The 19567-nt window shown below is 40.4% G+C and overlaps 1 protein-coding gene across 1 annotated transcript in view; it reads left to right on the top strand.

The window, feature by feature from the left end:
• ELAVL2 (ELAV like RNA binding protein 2) overlaps positions 1-19567 on the top strand; it is a 141726-nt gene that overhangs the window by 118940 nt on the left and 3219 nt on the right. Inside the window, exons 4-5 of the mRNA XM_070376139.1 lie at positions 9315-9468; positions 12663-12888. Of these exons, the coding sequence (XP_070232240.1) occupies positions 9315-9468; positions 12663-12888 (380 nt within the window). The remainder of the gene's footprint in view (positions 1-9314; positions 9469-12662; positions 12889-19567) is intronic.

Here is a 19567-nt window from a genome sequence, read left to right as displayed (position 1 = left end):
GTGTGGGCACAGGTGAGAGGTAACCAGCTCATACTAGAGTGGAGGGGATGGCTGGAGGTGATTTTCAGGCCTAGGTGATGCCCACGCAGTGTCTGAAGTGATGAAAAGTTAGATGAGTGGGAAGAGCGGTTTACCTTAACACAGGGACAGGAGAGCAGGACACTTTGGGAAACTGTTGGAGGTTGTGGTGTTCATATAGAATAAGTGGTCAGTACCCTGAGCAGGAAAGGTGGTTATTGAGCCACAAAAGGCGCCAGGATTCTTGTCCTCAGGAGGAGAAGTATTCAATCCAGGGCCAGTGATCAGAGCTTTTGTGTAATAAAGAAAGTGAAAGTGAAGTCGCTCAGTCGTGTCCGACTCTTTGCAACCCCATGGACTGTAGTCTACCAGGCTCCTCCGTCCATGGGATTTTCCAGGCAAGAATACTGGAGTGGGGTGCCATTGCCTTCTCCGATATAGCTACTAGCAGTCTGCTAATTAGAGAAAGGAAATGTCTCAAAACTCAGACTGGCACCAGGCCCCTCACCCACAACATGCGTTTTGAGATAACATTGGCACAAGGTGAGTTGTCCTGGGCCATAAAATTATTGACATGAATCTTGAAGAAAGGCAGGTTTCCAAGTAAATACAGAATTTCATTAACATAGGAGAGCAATGTTACCAGTAAAACATACTGGTTTGTCAAGTGGGTTCTGAGTCTTAGGTGGAACAGACTTGAAGACAGAGTCTAGGGTAAATACATAGTTCATTAACATAGCTTAAGACAAAGATTTCCATAAGAAAAACACATTGGTTAGCTCAAGGTTTGAGAAAAGTTAAGTTCAGGTAGAACCAGGTGTAGTCATGGCAACACAGAATTTTAAAAGAAACCCCCTTTTAAATTTGTATAGAGAAGGGGGAAAAATAATAACACTGGTAGTTTGTTTCTTCCTGCCACTTAAGAGAGATAAAAAATGTCTGACACTTGCAGCCTATTTCCTCCATTTGGAGACCCCTGGCCTTCCTGCCTGTTAGCCTGTCAAGCATAAACAACCAAGAAACTTGAAATTAGTCTTAAAGCATTAGGGAATCCGTGAGAGAAATAACCTGATCAGATGTATTTTGCAGTATTTCTGAATGTCTCTTTTGAATCACAACAATCTTATATAGCCTAAAGCATTCAACCAGCCCAGTGTTCAATAAAATCTGAGGTTCTATGTGTTGTCCACTGTTGCAATATTCTACATTCTGTGTCTTGGTAGCTCAGATGGTAAAGCATCTGCCTACAATTGGGAGACCCAGGTTTGATCCCTCGGTTGGAAGATCCCCTGGAGAAGGAAATGGCAACCCACTCCAGTATTCTTGCCTGGAAAATCCCGTGGACTGAGGATCCTGGTAGGCTGCAGTCCATGGGGTGGCAAAGAGCTGGACACGACTGTGCGACTTCACTTTCACTTTTCTCTAATCCATAATACCTTTGCTAAGCCTTCCTGTTAGGTGTGATTATTCCTGTTAGCTCCAACTCCTTCACTAGAGCTAATCTTTAATTTCTTATGAACTTATTTCTGTATGCTTTGTTCTCTCTCAAGTTTACTCATTTGCAACTCTCTGTGAAACATGCTTGCTCTTATGCCAAACCTAACCTTGGACTGATATGTGTATATCCTGGTGTGTGTTTGAGACCTGTTCCTGATAGGGTTTTGCATTTAGAAGTAGATCAAAGGACACTGCTTCCTTTTTGGTGGATTTTGAGGTCTATGGCCTGAATTGTGGTTAGAAGTTAATGCCTTTCTGTGTGCTTCTGAGTTCTCTTGATGGGTCCAATGTAGCCCCCTGCCTATAAAGCCTTGGTGCTTTCACAAGAACTTTGCTACTGTCTGCCAGAGCTGGAGCTAATTTTTATTTAGCGATAGTGTCATTTTTCTTAGTCCCATCAAGGCTGCATTTTTTGATATGAACAGCAATTAACTCTCAATTTAAATAGGCGTAAATGTGACCTTGTCCACTCCTTTCAGCTGCAGAATGGAGCTTTCCAAAAAAAAGTCTGAAGTGGCACGTATCTCATTTTTTCAGGTTTAGTTTTTGTAGTCCTGGGTCAGTAATTGACAAGTGATAGAAGTTGTTTACTGGTGATCTTGCCAGTGGGAGATTTTTCAGATGTCCTGAGTTTAATAAAGAAGAGATTGCTTTGTTCATTTATAGTCCTTATCACTTTAATCTGTTGGTATTAATGTCCACTGTCACTGATCTTTCTGTTGGTGAAGTGGAGAGAATTGAGAGCAGTTGTACTTTTGGACAGAAGCATTTAGACATACTTCTGTTAAAGTGATGTACAGGGATTTTAAACTTTATTATGTACCTGTAATAAAGTACCAGTTCTTGTCCATATTTTCATTCCTTTTAGTTCTGTGTATTTTTATTAACTTGTATTTTGACAGCCCCTTCATAGTGTGTGTGTTACTTTTCCTTGAATGTTTAATGTATAATTAGTTTTATTTGCTGATGAAGATGGCTCAGATGATAAACAATCTGCTTTCAATGTAGGAGACCTGGGTTCAATCCCTGGGTTGGCAAGATCCCTTGGAGAAGGGAATGGCTACCCACTCCGCTATTCTGGCCTGGAAAATCCCATTGACAGAGGAGCCTGGCAGGCTGCAGTCCATGGGGTTACAAAGAGTCTCACATGATTGAGTGACTGTGCATGCTGATGAAGAAGTGAGTTTTTAATTACAAGGAATATGCTGTGTCTCAAACTATTCAATTTTCAGGACCTGATTACTTTGATAAATCTATTTTTACCTCTATTTTGTCCAGTCAGGTCTCTTTTGTGAAGAACAGCTTGAGAAGCCATTGACTAGAGCATTTATTGCCTGGTACTTCTATCTCCCTTCCTTTCCCTTCAAGTAATTTCAGCATTGCTTGTCTTTGTTTATAATATCACTTGTACACTTGTGAGGAATTCCAGAATAAACCTGAGATATAAAATGCTATCTTTGGAGTAGATTGGTGTTCAGTGTTGTACTTTCTGTATCATCTTTAAATATTTAAATTGCAGACTCTCTGGCTGCCTCTTAAATTAGATCCTTCACTTAGTAGTTTTGACATTTCATAACCTTGCTCCTCAGGCATTAAATATTCACCTGTTTAAATGGCAGTGAAATGTAAAACCCCAAACCTATCTCTTAATCCAGTGATTGCAGATTGAAGAACACCTTGCATTTGGTGAAGGAAGAAGCTGTTTTGACCCTCCTGGAACATATGCTGGAGGTTCATCCTATTGAAGTATTTCTAATACAGAAATAGCCATAAAACAAAACCATCTCGTGGCTCTTCTCCATGGAGTGTTATTTTGGTCTTTGAAGAACCACAAAGACAGACTTAACAATTTGAAGTTTTGGATAGCCCTAGAGTCGTTCTCTAGGTAAAAATTAAAGCAGGGCACTAGTTTGAGCTCTAAATCTATAGAAAAATCAGAATCAAGAATTGCTGATTAAAAAAGAATTGCTGATAATTGTTGGATAGAAATTTGGTCTAGAAACTGATTTGAATCTGCAAAGTACAAGTCCTTATCTCATTCATTGCAGGTCTTCCTCAGTTCAGTCGCTCAGTCATATCTAACTCTTTGCTACCCCCTGGACTGCAGCATGCCGGGCCCCCCTGTCCGTCACCAACTCCCAGAATTTACTCAGACTCATGTCCATTGAGTCAGTGATGCCATCCAACCATCTCATCCTGTGTTGTCCCCTTCTCCTCCCACCTTCAGTCTTGCCCAGAATTGGCGTCTTTTCATATGAGTCTGTTCTTAGCATGAGGTGGCCAAAATATTGGAGTTTCAGCTTCATCATCAGTCTTCCAATGAATGTTCAGAACCAGTATCCTTTAGGATGGACTGGTTGGATCTCCTTGCTGTCCAAGGAACTCTCAAGAGTCTCCTCCAACTCCACAGTTCAGAAGCATCAATTCTTCGGTGCTCAGCTTTCTTTATAGTCCAACTCTTACATCATACATGACTACTGGAAAAACAATAGCTATGACTAGACAGACCTTTGTCGGCAAAGTAATGTCTCTGCTTTTTAATATGCTGTCTAGGTTGGTCATAACTTTTCTTCTGAGGAGCAAGCATCTTTTAATTTCATGGCTGCAGTTCTCATCTGCAGTCATTTTGGAGCCCCCCAAAATAAAGTCTGCCACTGTTTTCCTATCTATTTGACATGAAGTGATGGGACCAGATACCATGATCTTAGTTTTCTGAATGTTGAGTTTTAAGCCAACTTTTTCACTCTTCCTCTTTGACTGTCATGAAGAGGCTCTTTAGTCCTTCTTTGCTTTCTGCCATAAGGGTGGTGTCATGTGCATATCTGAGGTTATTGATATTTCTCCTGGCAATCTTGATTCCAGCTTGTGCTTCATCCAGCTGGGCATTTCTCATGATGTACTCTGCGTATAAGTTAAATAAGCAGAGTGACAATATACAGCCTTGACGTACTCCTTTCCCAATTTAGAACCAGTCTCTTTTTCCATATCCAGTTCTAACCGTTGCTTCCTGACCTGCATACAGATTTCTCAGGAGGCAAGTCAGGTGGTCTGGTGTTCCCATCTCTTTAAGTATTTTCCATAGTTTGTTGTGATCTACACAGTCAAAGGCTTTGGCACAGTCAGTGAAGCTGAAGTAGATGCTTTTCTGGAACTCTCTTGCTATTTCAATGATCCATCAGATGTTGGCCATTTGATCTCTGGTTCCTGTGCCTTTTCTAAATCCAGCTTGAACACCTGGAAGTTCATGGTTCACGTACTATTGAAACCTGGCTTGGAGAATTTTGAGAATTACTTTACTAGCGTGTGAGATGAGTGCAATTGTTTGGTAGTTTGAGCATTCTTTGGCATTGCCTGTCTTTGGGACTGGAATGAAAACTGAACTTTTCTAGTCCTGTGGCCACTGCTGAGTTTTCCAAATTTGCTGGCATATCGAGTGGAGCACTTTTCATAGCATCATACCTTGGTGTAAATACATTTTCTGTTTCTAATCCTTTGAGGTGGAAGAAGAGGAAGAAATATTTTCCCTTTCCTGGAATGGAGGATGTTGCTGATAGTAGAATCCTCAATAGAGCAGGGGAAGGGGTTTATTTTAAATCAAAGAAAATAGTAAACATGTTTGTTTATCAAATAAAGGGGGAGAGATGGCGCATTGGTTTGGGAGGAGAGCTGTTTCCTTTTCTTCATCTCTTGGATCTTCATCTCTTCCTGTGTTTCCTTTATCTCTTGGAAGTGGGTGAGGGTGGGGTGGTGGTACGTGGCTCATTTGATGGTATTCAAAAAATTAGAAAGTAATAAAACCAATTTCAGAATCCTAATTATGTATGCATAGTTCTCCAGTTAATTGTAATTACTGGCCACTCATCCTTTCTTGGGAAAAATTGCTTTAGAAAAATATTAATGAAAAAATGAAATAAAATAACTTTTGACATAACTGTAATTTCTGTGCCATCCTGTTCTGCTGTCTGTCCTCATTTTCACTGTTTTTATATTTAAGAAACAATTAAGATTCATTTAATTTTTCTAATTCTCAGGACAAGTGCACTGATAAACTGGTTACTGTTATGTGGTATTAATGGCAAGAAAACTGGACAAGGAGACAAGGACAAGGGTTTCAGTTCAGTCCAGTCGCTCAGTCATGTCCGACTCTTTGCAACCCCATAGACTGCAGCACACCAGGCCTCCCTGTCCATCACCAACTTCCGGAGTTCACTCAAACTCAGGTCCGTCGAGTTGGTGATGCCATCCAGCCATCTCATCCTCTGTCATCCCCTTCTCCTCTTGCCCTCAATCTTTCTCAGCATCAGGGTCTTTTCCAATGAGTCAGTTCTTTACATGAGGTGGCCAAAGTATTGAAGTTTCAGCTTCAGCGTCAGTCCTTCCAGTGAATATTAAGGACTCATTTCCTCTAGGATTGACTCCTTGCAGTCCAGGGGACTCTCAAGTCTTCTCCAGCACCACAGTTCAAAAGCATCAATTCTTCGGCTCTCAGCTTTCTTTATAGTCCAACTCTCACATCCATACATGACTACTGGAAAAACCATAGCTTTCACTAGACATACCTTTGTTGACAAAGTAACGTCTCTGCTTTTTAATATGCTGTCTAGGTTGGTCATAACTTTTCTTCCAAGGAGCAAGCATCTTTTAATTTCATAGCTGCAGTCACTATGCAGTATGAAAAGGTAAAAAGATAAGACAGTGAAAGATGGACTCCCAAGACAAGGATTTAGAAGATCAGAATTTTAATCCAGAGTTCAACACATGTGTATAGCATTAGCAGTGTTTACCTACCTTTTCTGTATCCCTTTCCCCAGCTATAAGATACTGATATGTGCCCTCCGTACCTCACAGGGTTGTTGTGAGGCACAAAATACTGTATCTGAAAATGCTTTCCAAATGGTGAAGTCCCATAAGCCCTGAAGTGTAAGTTAAATAGAAATATTGTTGCCAACATCAGTTTCTGTACGATTGAGTCACCCGTGTCCTGCCTGTGGTGATAGGAACCAATTCTTTGGCAAAGTCAGTGCAAAACAGGATTGAGATGGTTTTTTATTGAGACTTGGAGCCTTATTAGTGTAGCTGTGTTCTGAAAATGCACCTGGGTAATCAGATAAGACATACATAAATGATTGTTATGAAGGAGGAAACTTATACTTTAAGAATTTCAGAAAGAGGAGGTACAGCATGCCATGCAGGGTCACATGGGCAGGCACCAGAGATGGCCAGGAGGCAGAGGGGAGAGTGCAGAGTGTGGCCTGGGGCCTTTTTTGGGGTCCTGGTGGAAAACTAAGGACAAGGCAGGACAGGTAGACTGGGTGAGTTTAGCATTGGAGAATTTGAATAGTTCTTGACAGCTCTGGGCTCTAGGGGTGGTAGGGCTTCCCTAGTGGCTCAAACAGTAAAGAATCCGGCTGCAGTGCAGGAAACCAGGGTTCAATCCCTGCGTCGGGAAGATCCCTGGAGAAGGGTTTGGCCACCCACTCCAGTATTCTGGGAAATCCCATGGACAGGGTGGCCTGGCAGACTGCTGTCCACAGGGTTGCAAAGAGTGGGACAGGATGGAGTGACTAACACTTTCACTTTCTACTTGATTGTCTGGTACCTGGCCCTAGGCTGATTCAGAGTGGGAAGAATATTGGCTTGGTCTGAGGATTTGATAAAGGAGATGAGGTGTGGCCTCTGGTTTGTATATCAAAGGTACCTCCCAAGGGAGTTGTTTGCTCTCTAGAATTAACTATTCCTGGGAAGGGAGGTCTCCTGGATCTAGGCCATAAATGCTAGAGCATTGAGAATTCAGAGGATAAGAAGATACAGTCAGTACAGGTTGGAATTAAAGAAGCAGTGTGAACTGAAAACCAGACACTGAAAGAAAAAAAAATGTGGATAACATGATTGACCCAAGTATGTTTTCAAAGCTTTTACATAAGCACTAAATATAAACCCGTTTTCCTAAATATATTTTAGGATAACTTTTAAAACACTCCACCCACACTCCTCTGAAATGTTCAAAGCAGTGAATGTCACTGCATGAGTAAATTATTATGGAGCACAGTAAGGGACTCAGGTTACCCTCAACTTTAATGGCCTAGGTCTTTACCTGCATTCTTAGATGTATTTAGAGGTGAATATTTATAGTATAGTCACCCGGGTTTTTAGGCTCTGTGCTAACAGAATTTTATGTGGATTAGAGATTATTTCATTATTCACAGGATACCCCATTTGCCAGACCATTGACAGAAATGGTTGAATCCTAGAGTGACTAACGCTGATTCTCCCAAAAAATAATATAGATTACCTGTGGTGATTGTTTATATATTGGAGCTTCCCTGGTGGCCAAGATGGTAAAGAAGTGTAATATATGTGCTCAGTAATGTCTGACTCTATGTGACCCCATGGACTGTAGCCTTCCAGACTCTTCTTTCCATGGAATTCTCCAGGCAAGAATACTGAAGTAGGTAGCCATTCCCTCCTTCCCTTCTCCAGGGAATCTTCCCAACCCAGGGATTGAACCCAAGTTTCCTGCATTGCAGGCAATTTTTTTTTTTACCATCCAAGTCACCATGAAAGCCTAAAGATTGATACTAATGGTTATAATCAATAGGCAGAAGTTGACCTGTCATGGTAGTCCACCAAATAAAACCCAGAGCTAGACTCATTTGGCCATTTTTGTCAGTGGTCTGGCAAACGGGCTATGCTGTGAAGTTTCTGTCCTTGTAGTCAGTCTAGAAGAGCTTACTATTAAACTAAAGGAAATGGGGTCAAAATAGCACATGAGACTCAGAGCTGACTTAAAAATTGGCAAAGAGGTGTTATAGGCAAAGAGGTATCGATCACAATTTGGGCAAGATCTCAGTGACTTGATGAACTCTCCCTTGACTGCTGTGTGCTTTGTGAACTGTTGTGGATCCACAACAGATTGTGGGACCACTGGGGTACTAGATTGGCTTTACTCAGCAGATACTCTAGCACATGCAATGTGCCAAGATGATGAGGATGCAGTGATGAGAGGGGCAGCTCTAACTCCTTCCCTCCTGGAGTGTATGTAAGGTGTGCTGATGATAAATACACACGGGCTTATTCTGTCTTGGTAGAAGTTTAGACACTCTATCTCAAAGGTGGGAAGCCTTTTGAAAGGGCATGTAAAGTCAATAAATCAATAGATGGACTTAAGGCCTTTTTAATCAAGATTGAAGAGATTTGTGGATAAGACAACAGACAAAGGATGCAGGAGATACAGTCCATTCATACATCTCAGAATTTAAGGATGATAGCTATTTTTTCTTAATGATAATCTGCTTCAAGATGTTTATTTACAATGTGTTTATTAAATAATACAGGGTTTAACTGAAATTGCTAAATAATTTCAGAAAAGGGCATATTTAAGTTCTTTAGAAAGTTTGTACGGTCCCCCACCCCCGGTGAAATGGGAGGCCCAAAAACAGGTCACACAAATGTGTCAGATGAATTTAGAATCCTTAAGCCTGAGCATTCAAATTGAGCCTAAATCGCTAGTTTAGGAGGTTGGCCCCCTGGAGGACAGATTATTACAAGGAGTCCTCTGTGTGCACCACTGGTCAGTTTTGAACACTTACACACCTGGGGTAGATATGCCCTTCTCTTCACCCAGGGGAATGGTGTTTCTCTTGTCAAGAGTTTCTCCAGAAAGGAGTGAAACAGTTCATACTGGACACGCTTGAATGTCTTGTTGTATGCTCCTTATGGAAAAGCTAACTTGAGGCAGTTTTCCAATTTTGGAAGGAAAGTCACTGAGTGTGCATGTACATTTCGCTACTCTTTTCCAGGTTTCCTATGCTCGCCCAAGTTCAGCTTCCATCAGAGATGCTAATTTATACGTCAGTGGACTTCCAAAAACAATGACCCAGAAGGAGTTGGAGCAACTTTTTTCACAATATGGACGCATTATTACTTCTCGTATTCTTGTTGACCAGGTCACTGGTAAGTAGGCAGCCTCTGCTCTGACTGGCAGATGGTGAAATAGTCTGCCTTCTCATACAAAAGTCTTGCCTCTAGAATACATCAAAGGTATATCTATGGGCCAGAAAATGCAATTTTCTGATAGGATTGTTCATAGATATGCATGGGTAAGCATAGATACTGTAGTGAGCAAGCTTGAGTCATTTCCTCCCCAAAGGTCAGGTTTGGAGCCTGTTTTGTGGCTTATAATAAATTTATAATTATTGCATATAAGTTATTCAAAATAATTATTACAAATTAATAACCTTCATTTCTAAGCTGCTGCATGAAAAAAGCTCCCAACCTCCTTATGAAGCATTAAGTAACAGTCTTACTCTTTGTGAAAAACATAGTTTAATGCTCCTAATTCTCCAAGGGAGAATTCCACTACATCTACACTAGTGATTGCTGTTCAGACTTTTTCAGGTCCATGCTGTGTTGTATAGGCATGCATAAGAGTTTGAAATTTTAAGTGTTAAAAGTTAATTTTAATCTCATGTTACTTTTAACCAAACCAAAATAAGAAGACCAATATGTTTATTAAAAACTTTGTGTGGAAGGAAACTTTGTGTGTAAGGGAGCTCTTTCTGCTAAAGCTTTCAGTTAAAGAAAAACTAGCAATACAGATTTGATTATGGATCTTAAAAATAAAGTAAAGGTATATTTTTCTATTATAAAAGCAATATTCTTTTTAAAACATATTAAAATTAAAGAAGCATGCTAAGCAGGGGGAAAAAATCACCTGTAGTGCCATATACTAAAGCAGTCACTTTAAGATTCTGTGAGTAGTCTTTTTTTTTTTTTTTTTTTTTAAAGAAAATAGATTTTTCTCTTTTCTGTGTGATTCTTCTTTCTGTCTTCCCTCCTTCACTATCCCTGTTGTCTTTCTCTCTCCTTTTCTGTCTCTCATAATTAGAGTCCCAGTGGAAATAGTTGTGCCTTATAATTTGTGATTATATTTTTAAAGAAACGACGGACCACAGAATACAATTAGGCCAGTTTTTTTAATTCTTCAACTAATGATCAATTTAGTTGATCAGAACTTAATCAGAAGCATCCTTTGTTATATTCCTCTGTGCTGGTCATGAGCTTCTTACAGAGTCCGAACACCATACTTCTGAGCTCTGAGTATAGTGGTATCTACCATCATCCATATGCTTGGGAGAGGGGCCTGTAGATTTTACTGTATGGAGAGAATTAGTCCAGTGAGGGTATATAAAAATGTGGTCTTCTTAGCTACGTTTCATGGTTTTCATACATTCTATCACAGTGTATTGTACACACAGATGGCAAATGAGGTTGAATAGAAGTCCAGGCCTAACAGTCCAAATATATTTGTTTAGAGCAAAATAAAAAGGCCTTTAGTTTTGTTTGTATTCATGCTTTTTAATTCATCCGTTCTCAGTGAGGACCTGAATCAAAAGTCAGTTTCACCTGTGATGCAGAAAGCCATTTCTCAGCTGCAGGTCCATCCTGAGGGTGTAGGCTCACAGGTAGACTACCTGGTCACCTCCTGATTGAGTCAGTGTATCTTAAGTGTGGTTCTGCACCTGCAGCAAAGGCACCCTCCTGGAACTTTGTTAGAAATGCAGACTTGGGCCCCTAAACCTAGTGAATAAAACTCTTAGAGTGGCCATTTTACCAAGCCGTTTAGGCTGTTCTGATGCATGCTCAGGTTTGAGGACCATAGGTTTAGGTGACTCATCCTAAACTGAGGCTGTTTCACTGCCCATCTAAGGCTTTCCTTACGGAATAATAGTTTTAGGGGTTATTCATGCTCAATAGATAATGGAAAGGATAGATTTGGTGTCATTTCACCATTTCATCTTTACACTTAAGACTTCAGTATGAATTGTCCACTTTACCTAAAATGAAAAAATCCTGCAATTTTGTTATTCAGCCATCAGGAGCATGCAGCATGTGTGTGCACATGCAGTAATGTGCACGCAGCAGGTACAGCGTAAAAATAGGGAAGGTGAAGTGATAGGGGCTGAGATAGTGCATATGGGGAAAAAAATGCCTTACCTACCTTAGAATAAAATTCTGAGCCATTCACTTACACAGTATTGATTATAAAGTTCCTATAAATCATAATGGTCTAATGCTTTTTCTTAGCTTACCTTTCTTAATTGCTTCTCACTGTTCCTCAATGACTGAATCATCTAGGCTTTTCCTGCTGCTAGTCCCAAGTTAGTACTGCTACTACTGATTTGTTTTGCCAAGAAAGTCTTTCCGTACAGCTGCTGATCCCATGATGCCCAGCTCTGGCCGCCCCAAAAAGTCTGTTAAGCTAATTAAATGGAATGGGTTTCTCGTTGCCATTTCTCAAAAGCTGGGCAGGTACTTGGCCATCCTTCTGCTTCCCCCCTTCTGGTCTCTCAAGGTGGGGCAAGCGTGAGCTGGGGAATAGCATTCTGTAGCCAGAAGTAATGCTGCCAAAGAAAGTAAGCTTTGAGGCTTACTTCTGTCTTGTTTAATTTTACTCTTACCTCCTCTTTTCCCTCTTTTTCTCCATATAATATTATTTCTCTAATAAAGAAGAGTCAGTTAAAAGCAGTGGGGGAGCTTCAGGGAACCAGAAAAACCTCTTGAGGCATTTCTCTCAAAGGGTCGGTAGCCTGTATAATTAAGTAGAATTTTACTATTTAAAAGTGTAGCTGAAATATGTTTTTCTACCCCTGTGCATATATTTTTAGCATAGCTTTTTAGCATTTTTAGCAAATGCTTGGTTCTCTTCTCCTCGTTCCAAGAGAAAGAGCTCCTGTGCCCTTTTTTCTGAACTGTTTGTCCAGTAGCATAATTTGAAAAGTACAAGTCAGTCATACAGTTGACATCATTAAATAATGCATGAGAGGGAGAGAAGAAGGTGGGGAAAAGAAACATGGACATACTTGTGTGCTTTCTTCTTCCTGGCTTATTGGTAGCATGTGGTAATGGACTTTAAAGTGCATTAATTTAATTAATGCATTTCATGTATTTAAAAATACAAAATTGAAATGCTAGACTGAATTGCTACTAAGCAAAGGCGAAGCTTTTCTCCTGGTGTGATTTTTGTGGCAGATGTTACATGTGGGTGAAAACGTTCTTGAGAAGGGAAAATTAATGTATCCTTTCTTCTCTCCCTCCTGTCTCCTTCCACTCCCTCTTTCCCAAATCCTTACCCACATCTACCTTAGGCATATCAAGGGGTGTAGGGTTTATTCGATTTGACAAGCGGATTGAGGCAGAAGAAGCTATCAAAGGCCTAAATGGCCAGAAACCTCCCGGTGCCACAGAGCCAATCACTGTAAAGTTTGCTAATAACCCAAGCCAAAAGACCAATCAGGCCATCCTTTCCCAGCTGTACCAGTCTCCAAACAGAAGGTATCCAGGACCACTAGCTCAGCAGGCACAGCGCTTTAGGTAAGTCCAGTCTACTTCTTATGCCCAGCTGCTCAAACCAGAGCTCTCAGGTTCGCTGTCCAGCACTTTTATTATAAGACAGGATCTCTGGTTTGCTATTATTGTTGTTTTCTTTCTTTTTCTTATGGGCACAGGGAAAACCTACTTGGGGTATAGCGTCTTTTGCGGAGTATCCAAGGTGGGGGTGAAAGTTCAGTAACCTGCGGCAGGCAGTGGTTCTCAATCGGGAATAGTTTTGCTCCTCTGGGAGCGTTGGCAGTGTTTGGAGACATTGATGTCGGCATCAGCTGGGTGGGGATGACTGGCATCTCAGGGGTAGAGGCCACGGGTGCTGCCCATCATCCTGCAGTGTACAGTAGTAAAGCTCCCCAACACCAGGGGACTATCTGGTCCCAAACGTCAGTGGTGCTGAGGCTGAGAAACACTGACCTGCAGAATATTGGGGGTCTTCCTGATTGTTTCCATTGCTTCTGATTTCCCTCTTTTCGTTTTTTACTTGAGAAGGTCTTTTCCTCGTATTTTAATTTTTAGGTCAAGCTCTTTCAGTTACTTGGTTTTATAATATGTGCACAACTAAGGATATATAACTTATATGGTTACATTATGTTTTTATAAATGGATTCATCTTCCCATTTTAAGTTTTTAATCTTTGCAGTTTAGAGGTTGGCAAACCCCTGTAAAGGCCCAGATAGTAAATATTTTAGGCTTTGTGGTCACAGTATCTGATGCATGTCTTTAAAAAAAAAAAAAAAACAACTCTTTAAAAATGTAAAAACCATTCTTAGCTCTTGGGCTATAGAGAAACAGATGGCAGTCTGGATTTGGCCTGTGGGTGGTAGTTTTCTAACCTCTATAGTCCATGGAATGACCATGCATTTTTAGTCCAAAGAAGACATTCTATCTCATAGACAGGTTAAATATTCTAATTTTTCAAATTTTATTCTAATACTGGGGCACCAACCAAATCTAGTCATTTTTTTAAAAAATTCCTTAATCTGCATGTGAAGAGAATGGTGACTTTTAGATGTTAAACAGAGCACAGATACATAAGTAGTTTTTATTTTCTCGAACATTTTTAAGATCCTTTTTGGCCATATGGTATACTGCAGCCATAATGCCATCTAACATCCATGCTAGTATTTTTTGTTCTGTTCTTTATCACAAGTGCATTATTTGCTTGCTGGGGCATAATAGTTAATTATCAAAAATATTATCACAAATTTAACTTAATAAAGATTTATATGTTTTCTAGCTTATATCACATGCATTTTTTTTTCATTCGGGTATTTAGAATGCTGAAGAGAGTAAAGATAAAAATCACTCAAATGTCTTCTTTAAACTTCAGTTACCTCACCTGAGGTGTGAAAGAGAAGTTTTCTGTAAACATCATGTTCAGTTCCTACTTGAGGTGGCTTTTGCCTTGGGAGAAAAAGTTGTACTGTCAGGAGGCTTCATCTGGAACTGGATGACTTGGTACCCAGTTGACTGAGCCTGGCGATCACTTCGCTCTGCTTCAGCTTTGCACGGTTAAAAGGCGTTGGCAGAAAGGAAACACTGCCACTTTTGTCTGTGGTGGTTGGTGGTAGTGATTGGGCTGGAGGAAGAGATGGATGGAGCTGCCTTTGTGGAAACAGAAATTTCACAAAGTCGTTTCTTAGCTCTGCTTGTAGGTTTCTTCTGTGGCATCTTAAGTGGGTAAACTTTTTTTTTTTAATTTAGCACAGACATGAATGAAGGAATTTTAGAGATTTTTCTTGGGCAGCCTATCCAGTTAACCCCAGAGCTCTTTGAGGCCCAGTAAAGAATTCTGATCTTAGGTACAGGAGAGTTCTTTCTTACTGGTTGATTTTAACACTGAAAATACCACGTTAGATGTTAGAAGAAAGCTCTGTGAGTTTAAATCGTTATTTTTGATGTTTCCTAATTTAAGCTCTGGTTTTTGTCTTATGGTAGTTATTGAGTAAAACTGTGCTCTTAAAATCAAGATTGAATTCTGAGAAAGGCTGGGCAAGAGGACTGAAATGATAGTATCTTCAGGAGAATGCCTGATTACTGAAACGGCAAGACTTGTAGGGGACTCAGATATTAGGTTGTCTAACTATTTTATTGTTCTCAATTTGATATACCCCCCTCCATACATGGTATGTGTTTGGTTTTTTGTTTAATTAAAAAATGTTTTTTATTGGGTAAAACTTTACAGGTTGTTCTGGTAGTCAGACTTAATATTATTTTTAAAATATTGCCCATTCTGTGTTTTATCATTTAGTTCCATCTGTAATTAATTTTAGAGATTCTTCCTTCCCTTCGCTCCTATTAAAAATTAATTTTGGGAAAAGGGAATAAGAGTTGTCTGTAAATTTTAAGGGAAACTTGGTTTCAGAAAATGAGAAAGATGTTTATTGTCCTTTCAGATTCTTAACTCTTGTGTCTGTCACCTCACTTCCCATTCTTCTCATAATCCATCTTCAGATAATAAATTATGAACTAGTCTTTGAGCTCAGTGAAGGCGTTTGGTCTAGATTCAGTGTTACAGGAAATTGAGAGCTTCTATTCCTAGGGTTCAAGTTTAGCCTGATGTGTGTTTGGCTGTTTTTCTTTAATATCTCTGAACCTGGTCTGTTATTACCTTGATTTTTTTTCCCCTTCCTCTATTGAATTAAGGTTGAATCTTCTTCTTTCATCTCATGAAGGAAGGACTGGCTTGCTTTGTTGGTATTTTGCTCTTCTGTAGTTCAGGCCTGGTTCATTACTTAGAGCTTTTGTTCCTCATATCTGTGTTCTAATGCTCTTAGCCTTGAGTTTGTCAGCTTCTTGCCGACATTTAGAAAATTTGCACTATGTTTTTATATTATTATAGTATCTCGGTAGTTGAGAGAGATTGGAGAATACAAGTTATAAATATTAATAGTCAGGGATATTTTTTAATATTTATGAAATGTACTGTATCTTTTAAGGTTAAAAAATTAAAATCTATGTAGTAAGAGTTAAGTTTAAAAGTGGACTTATGGTGTTTATGGCTCAGTCAACCTGTATGAATAATTAGAAAATTATTTTAACATGAGCACTGCTGATCTAATATGCTTAGCTAATTGACTGCAGTTTTCAGAATAAGACCAGCCTTATTTATTTGGATGGCTACTGTGAGTCCCTTAAGTATATTCCTGGGATACGGTATCTGAATTAAACTTCCAGCCAAAGTTTTTTTCATCTCTCTTCTTGTGGAGCAGCCTTAGTTTTATTAAATGTGATCTAGTCTAACGGCCTGTGTGCCTGCTTCCAGAAGCCTTTATGCATTTTTAAAGGAGTGTCTAAGTCAGCCCTTGAGGTTCATTTAAGGCATGTGCCTCCTGCACTGTCACAGCTCCTTTGGGGAAACACTGGTATCAGTCCTCCTGAATAATTGTTTTCTCTTTTGTAGGAATTAGATAAGGACATGGATTGATGATCTTGTTGTGGGTTAACTTCAAAGCAGTCTTGGTTGGTGATCTTTAGAGAGGTTTTGAGAACCACTATTTGTAGAGTTCAGAGTTTTATTTTCTTAACCCATTAACAATCTGTTTATATTTTTTTGTTTCTGACTTGGACCGACATTTCCCTTTACCTGCATGTAGACCCTAGCATAGTCTGTCAGCCGAATTTCTTGGAAACTAGGCACATATCTTCTTTTTATTCTCTACTTATCTAGCTTCGAAATGGGAATATGTTTCTATTCAAAATATTGCCCACATATAGTCTGAAACGAGGCGTATAGTCATGAACTATATGCACATGGGGGCTTGTGCTGGTACATTCATTAATTCATAAACCTGAATCAAACATAGACAGTAAAGATAACGATGAAATAAACAGTATATCAGTGTTTTGCTAATTATCATGCTGACTCATTTTTCACATATGTAATTAGTAAATATTGAGTAATACACCTTTGAAGCAAGAGTCATAGAATTACGATCTTGATCATTTGACATTTCTTGACTGACTTCATGTGAGACAGGTTAGATTATTTTGTCTAACCTCAGTGTAGCTTATCCTAGGAGCAGCAGGAATAACCAGCCCTCCTTTTTCTTATTTACTCCAGCTTTCCTTACAGGTGTCACCCTCTCTCAGATTATGACGGTGATGATGATATTGATGTTTATTTGCAGGAATCTCTTTTAATCTACCTCTCCTTTGAGAGTTGTTGTAGTTACAGCAAGGTTTCCCAGTCTCATCCTTCACGTCCACTTAGCCTGTTATTTGTGAGTGGATTGTGTCCACGCTGAAGGACGGTGGCTGTGTCCCTGTCCCTTTGAGAACCGCCAAGTTGTCCCTCAGGAAAGTGTGTGATGCCTGGGACTGATGAGGCTATTGGGTGCAGTGTGTTGATTCGGTAGGAATAAAGATTATTTTAAGATGAAGAGTGTATTTTTAACAGACACTTTAATGTGTATTGGCCACACTGCTGTACATCATCAGGCACGTCCCCCTGGGTCATTCTGGAGGCCACTAACTTAGTCTCCCTTAAAAATTTGTTTCTGTCATTAAAAGAGCATATATACAAAAGGCGGCTGTCTCTGAACCCTGGACAGACTGAGGAGAAATATATGATTCTGGAGAGTGAGAGTGGTCCTTGTGTCTCAGGTAACCACCTGGTTGACAGTTTTCCAGCTGCTGCAGGACTGGGGTACATGCAGGCCCGTTGGAGCTCACACAGCCTTCTCCCAGCCCCCGTTGGGGTGCTGAGAGCAGGGAAAGCCACCAGGTTCAGCTGCGTGCAGGAAGGGCTTTTCAGCATTGCTGGGGTTCTGATTCTTAGGTGTTGTATTCCTCCCAGCTCTCCTTGTTGATGGGAGAGGAGAGAGGGTCAAGAAGAGCAAGGAGGGGAGAGAGAGAGTTAAGTAACTTTGCTTGAATTCCATAGGACTGATTTTTTCCTAAAATGGATATTGAACAAAGATATCGGTGGTCAGGATCATGGTGTCATACAGGGTTTCACAGGTAGGGTAAATATGAGGCCCATTGAGAGAGTCCTCAGAGATCCTAGTATAGAAGTCTCCTGCCTGGAGAATCCTGGGGTGGGGAGTGACAAATGAGATCTCTTCCTTTAACACATGTAATTCACTTCTAGGGCAGTTCTGGTTTCTGCCCTGTCTTGAAAGTACTGGAAACTGACTCGGGAGTTTCCTGTCTCTGGACTTTGGGCTGGCATCCTATCCTAGCTGATGGTGGCAGAGCGTGCATGATGACGTGACTCTGCTTTGGTGCCTCAGCTTCGGGATCATCGAGTGCTTTGGAAGGAGACTGCAGTAAGCTGCTCCATTCCACATTCACATGCCAAACGCACTCTGTATTGGTCATTCCAGCATTTTTATTAAATTATCTGTATCATTACTTTATGGTTGGTGGTTTTGTTTGCATCCCTATTTCTGGTATTTGTGGCCTTTATTTTGGAGTGCAAAGGTGTGGCATCTTTGACCAAACAAAACCCTCCCACCCTCCAACCTCTTTTCCCACACAAGTGCCCGCTCCCTTGCATGTGCAGACAGGCCCCCCAGCCTGCCTTCCTAATAGTTCTTACTCTGGATTAAATAATTAAGGATGCTGTTAGCAGCCTCATTGCTTTTATTCAGTCAACAGATACTGATGGTAAACCTGCTGTGACCCAGGCTATGGTCCATGCTTAGTAATGTCCCTGCTCCTGAGAGGGTAGGAGGGACAAGGTACACACACCACAAGGTACTCCTCTGTCATTGGGGTTTGTTCCTCTGTTTTATTAAAAAGATAGTTTGCATTACATCAGCTTGATTCTTTTCAGTTTTATAAAACATTCAAATGTGCAGAAATAATTGGGACTAGGAACATGTATCTACCTGATCTCGTAGACCTTGAGTAGTAGCACTGCACTTCTTGTAGAACAATCAAAATAAACATCAGACTGGGATCTGAGTCTTGCCTTATTGCTCAGTGAGTCTGTAGTCTTACGTTCAGTGGACTTAGTTGAGCATATTGAGAAATGGGAGGTTTGGCTGAGGTTGTGTATAAGGTTCTTTTTATCTGTACTAGTTACACTTTGATTTTTAGAAATGAAAGTCCTTTGTATATGGGAGGTTTAAGGGAAATTGTGAAATTCTGTGTAAACTGCAGAATTTGAGTGTCAGTGCCACTGCTTTCTAAACCCTTTGGCCTTGGGCGAGTACTCAGGAGCCAACAGCTGTGAAAGCTAAGAGTAACAAAGACTATGTAGATGTATGTGGCGTGCTTAGACCTTGCCTGCAAAGGTGAGAACCCAAATGCTAACTATTTCACAGCCCCCGCATTTCCTCTCAAAAGGGTTTTCTGAGATGACCAGCAATGATTTCCCTGCATTGCACTGACCTAGAGATTGGAAGAGCTACTGTCATATGGTAGTGGTTCCCATTTGCTCAGAAATGTAAGAAGACCCATTAGTTTGAGACTTCACATACAGTTAACATACAAACAGCCCCCTTGGAAGATGGCAGTAACGAGCCCAGCTTTCTTGGACCTCAAGGGGAAAAGTTAAAAACTGAAGTTTGCTGAATGTATGTTTTGCAGGTTGGACAATCTGCTCAATATGGCTTATGGAGTAAAGAGGTAATGATAGAGGTTCATGACACTCATAATCCCTTCCCATAATTGAGTAGTTTCTTTGATTTGGGGAGTGACAGCCATCATAAGTTTG

Source organism: Bos mutus, chromosome 8 (assembly GCF_027580195.1).
Source record: "Bos mutus isolate GX-2022 chromosome 8, NWIPB_WYAK_1.1, whole genome shotgun sequence".
Classification (NCBI taxonomy): Eukaryota; Metazoa; Chordata; class Mammalia; order Artiodactyla; family Bovidae; genus Bos; species Bos mutus.
This window is presented reverse-complemented; position numbering and strand designations above follow the sequence as displayed.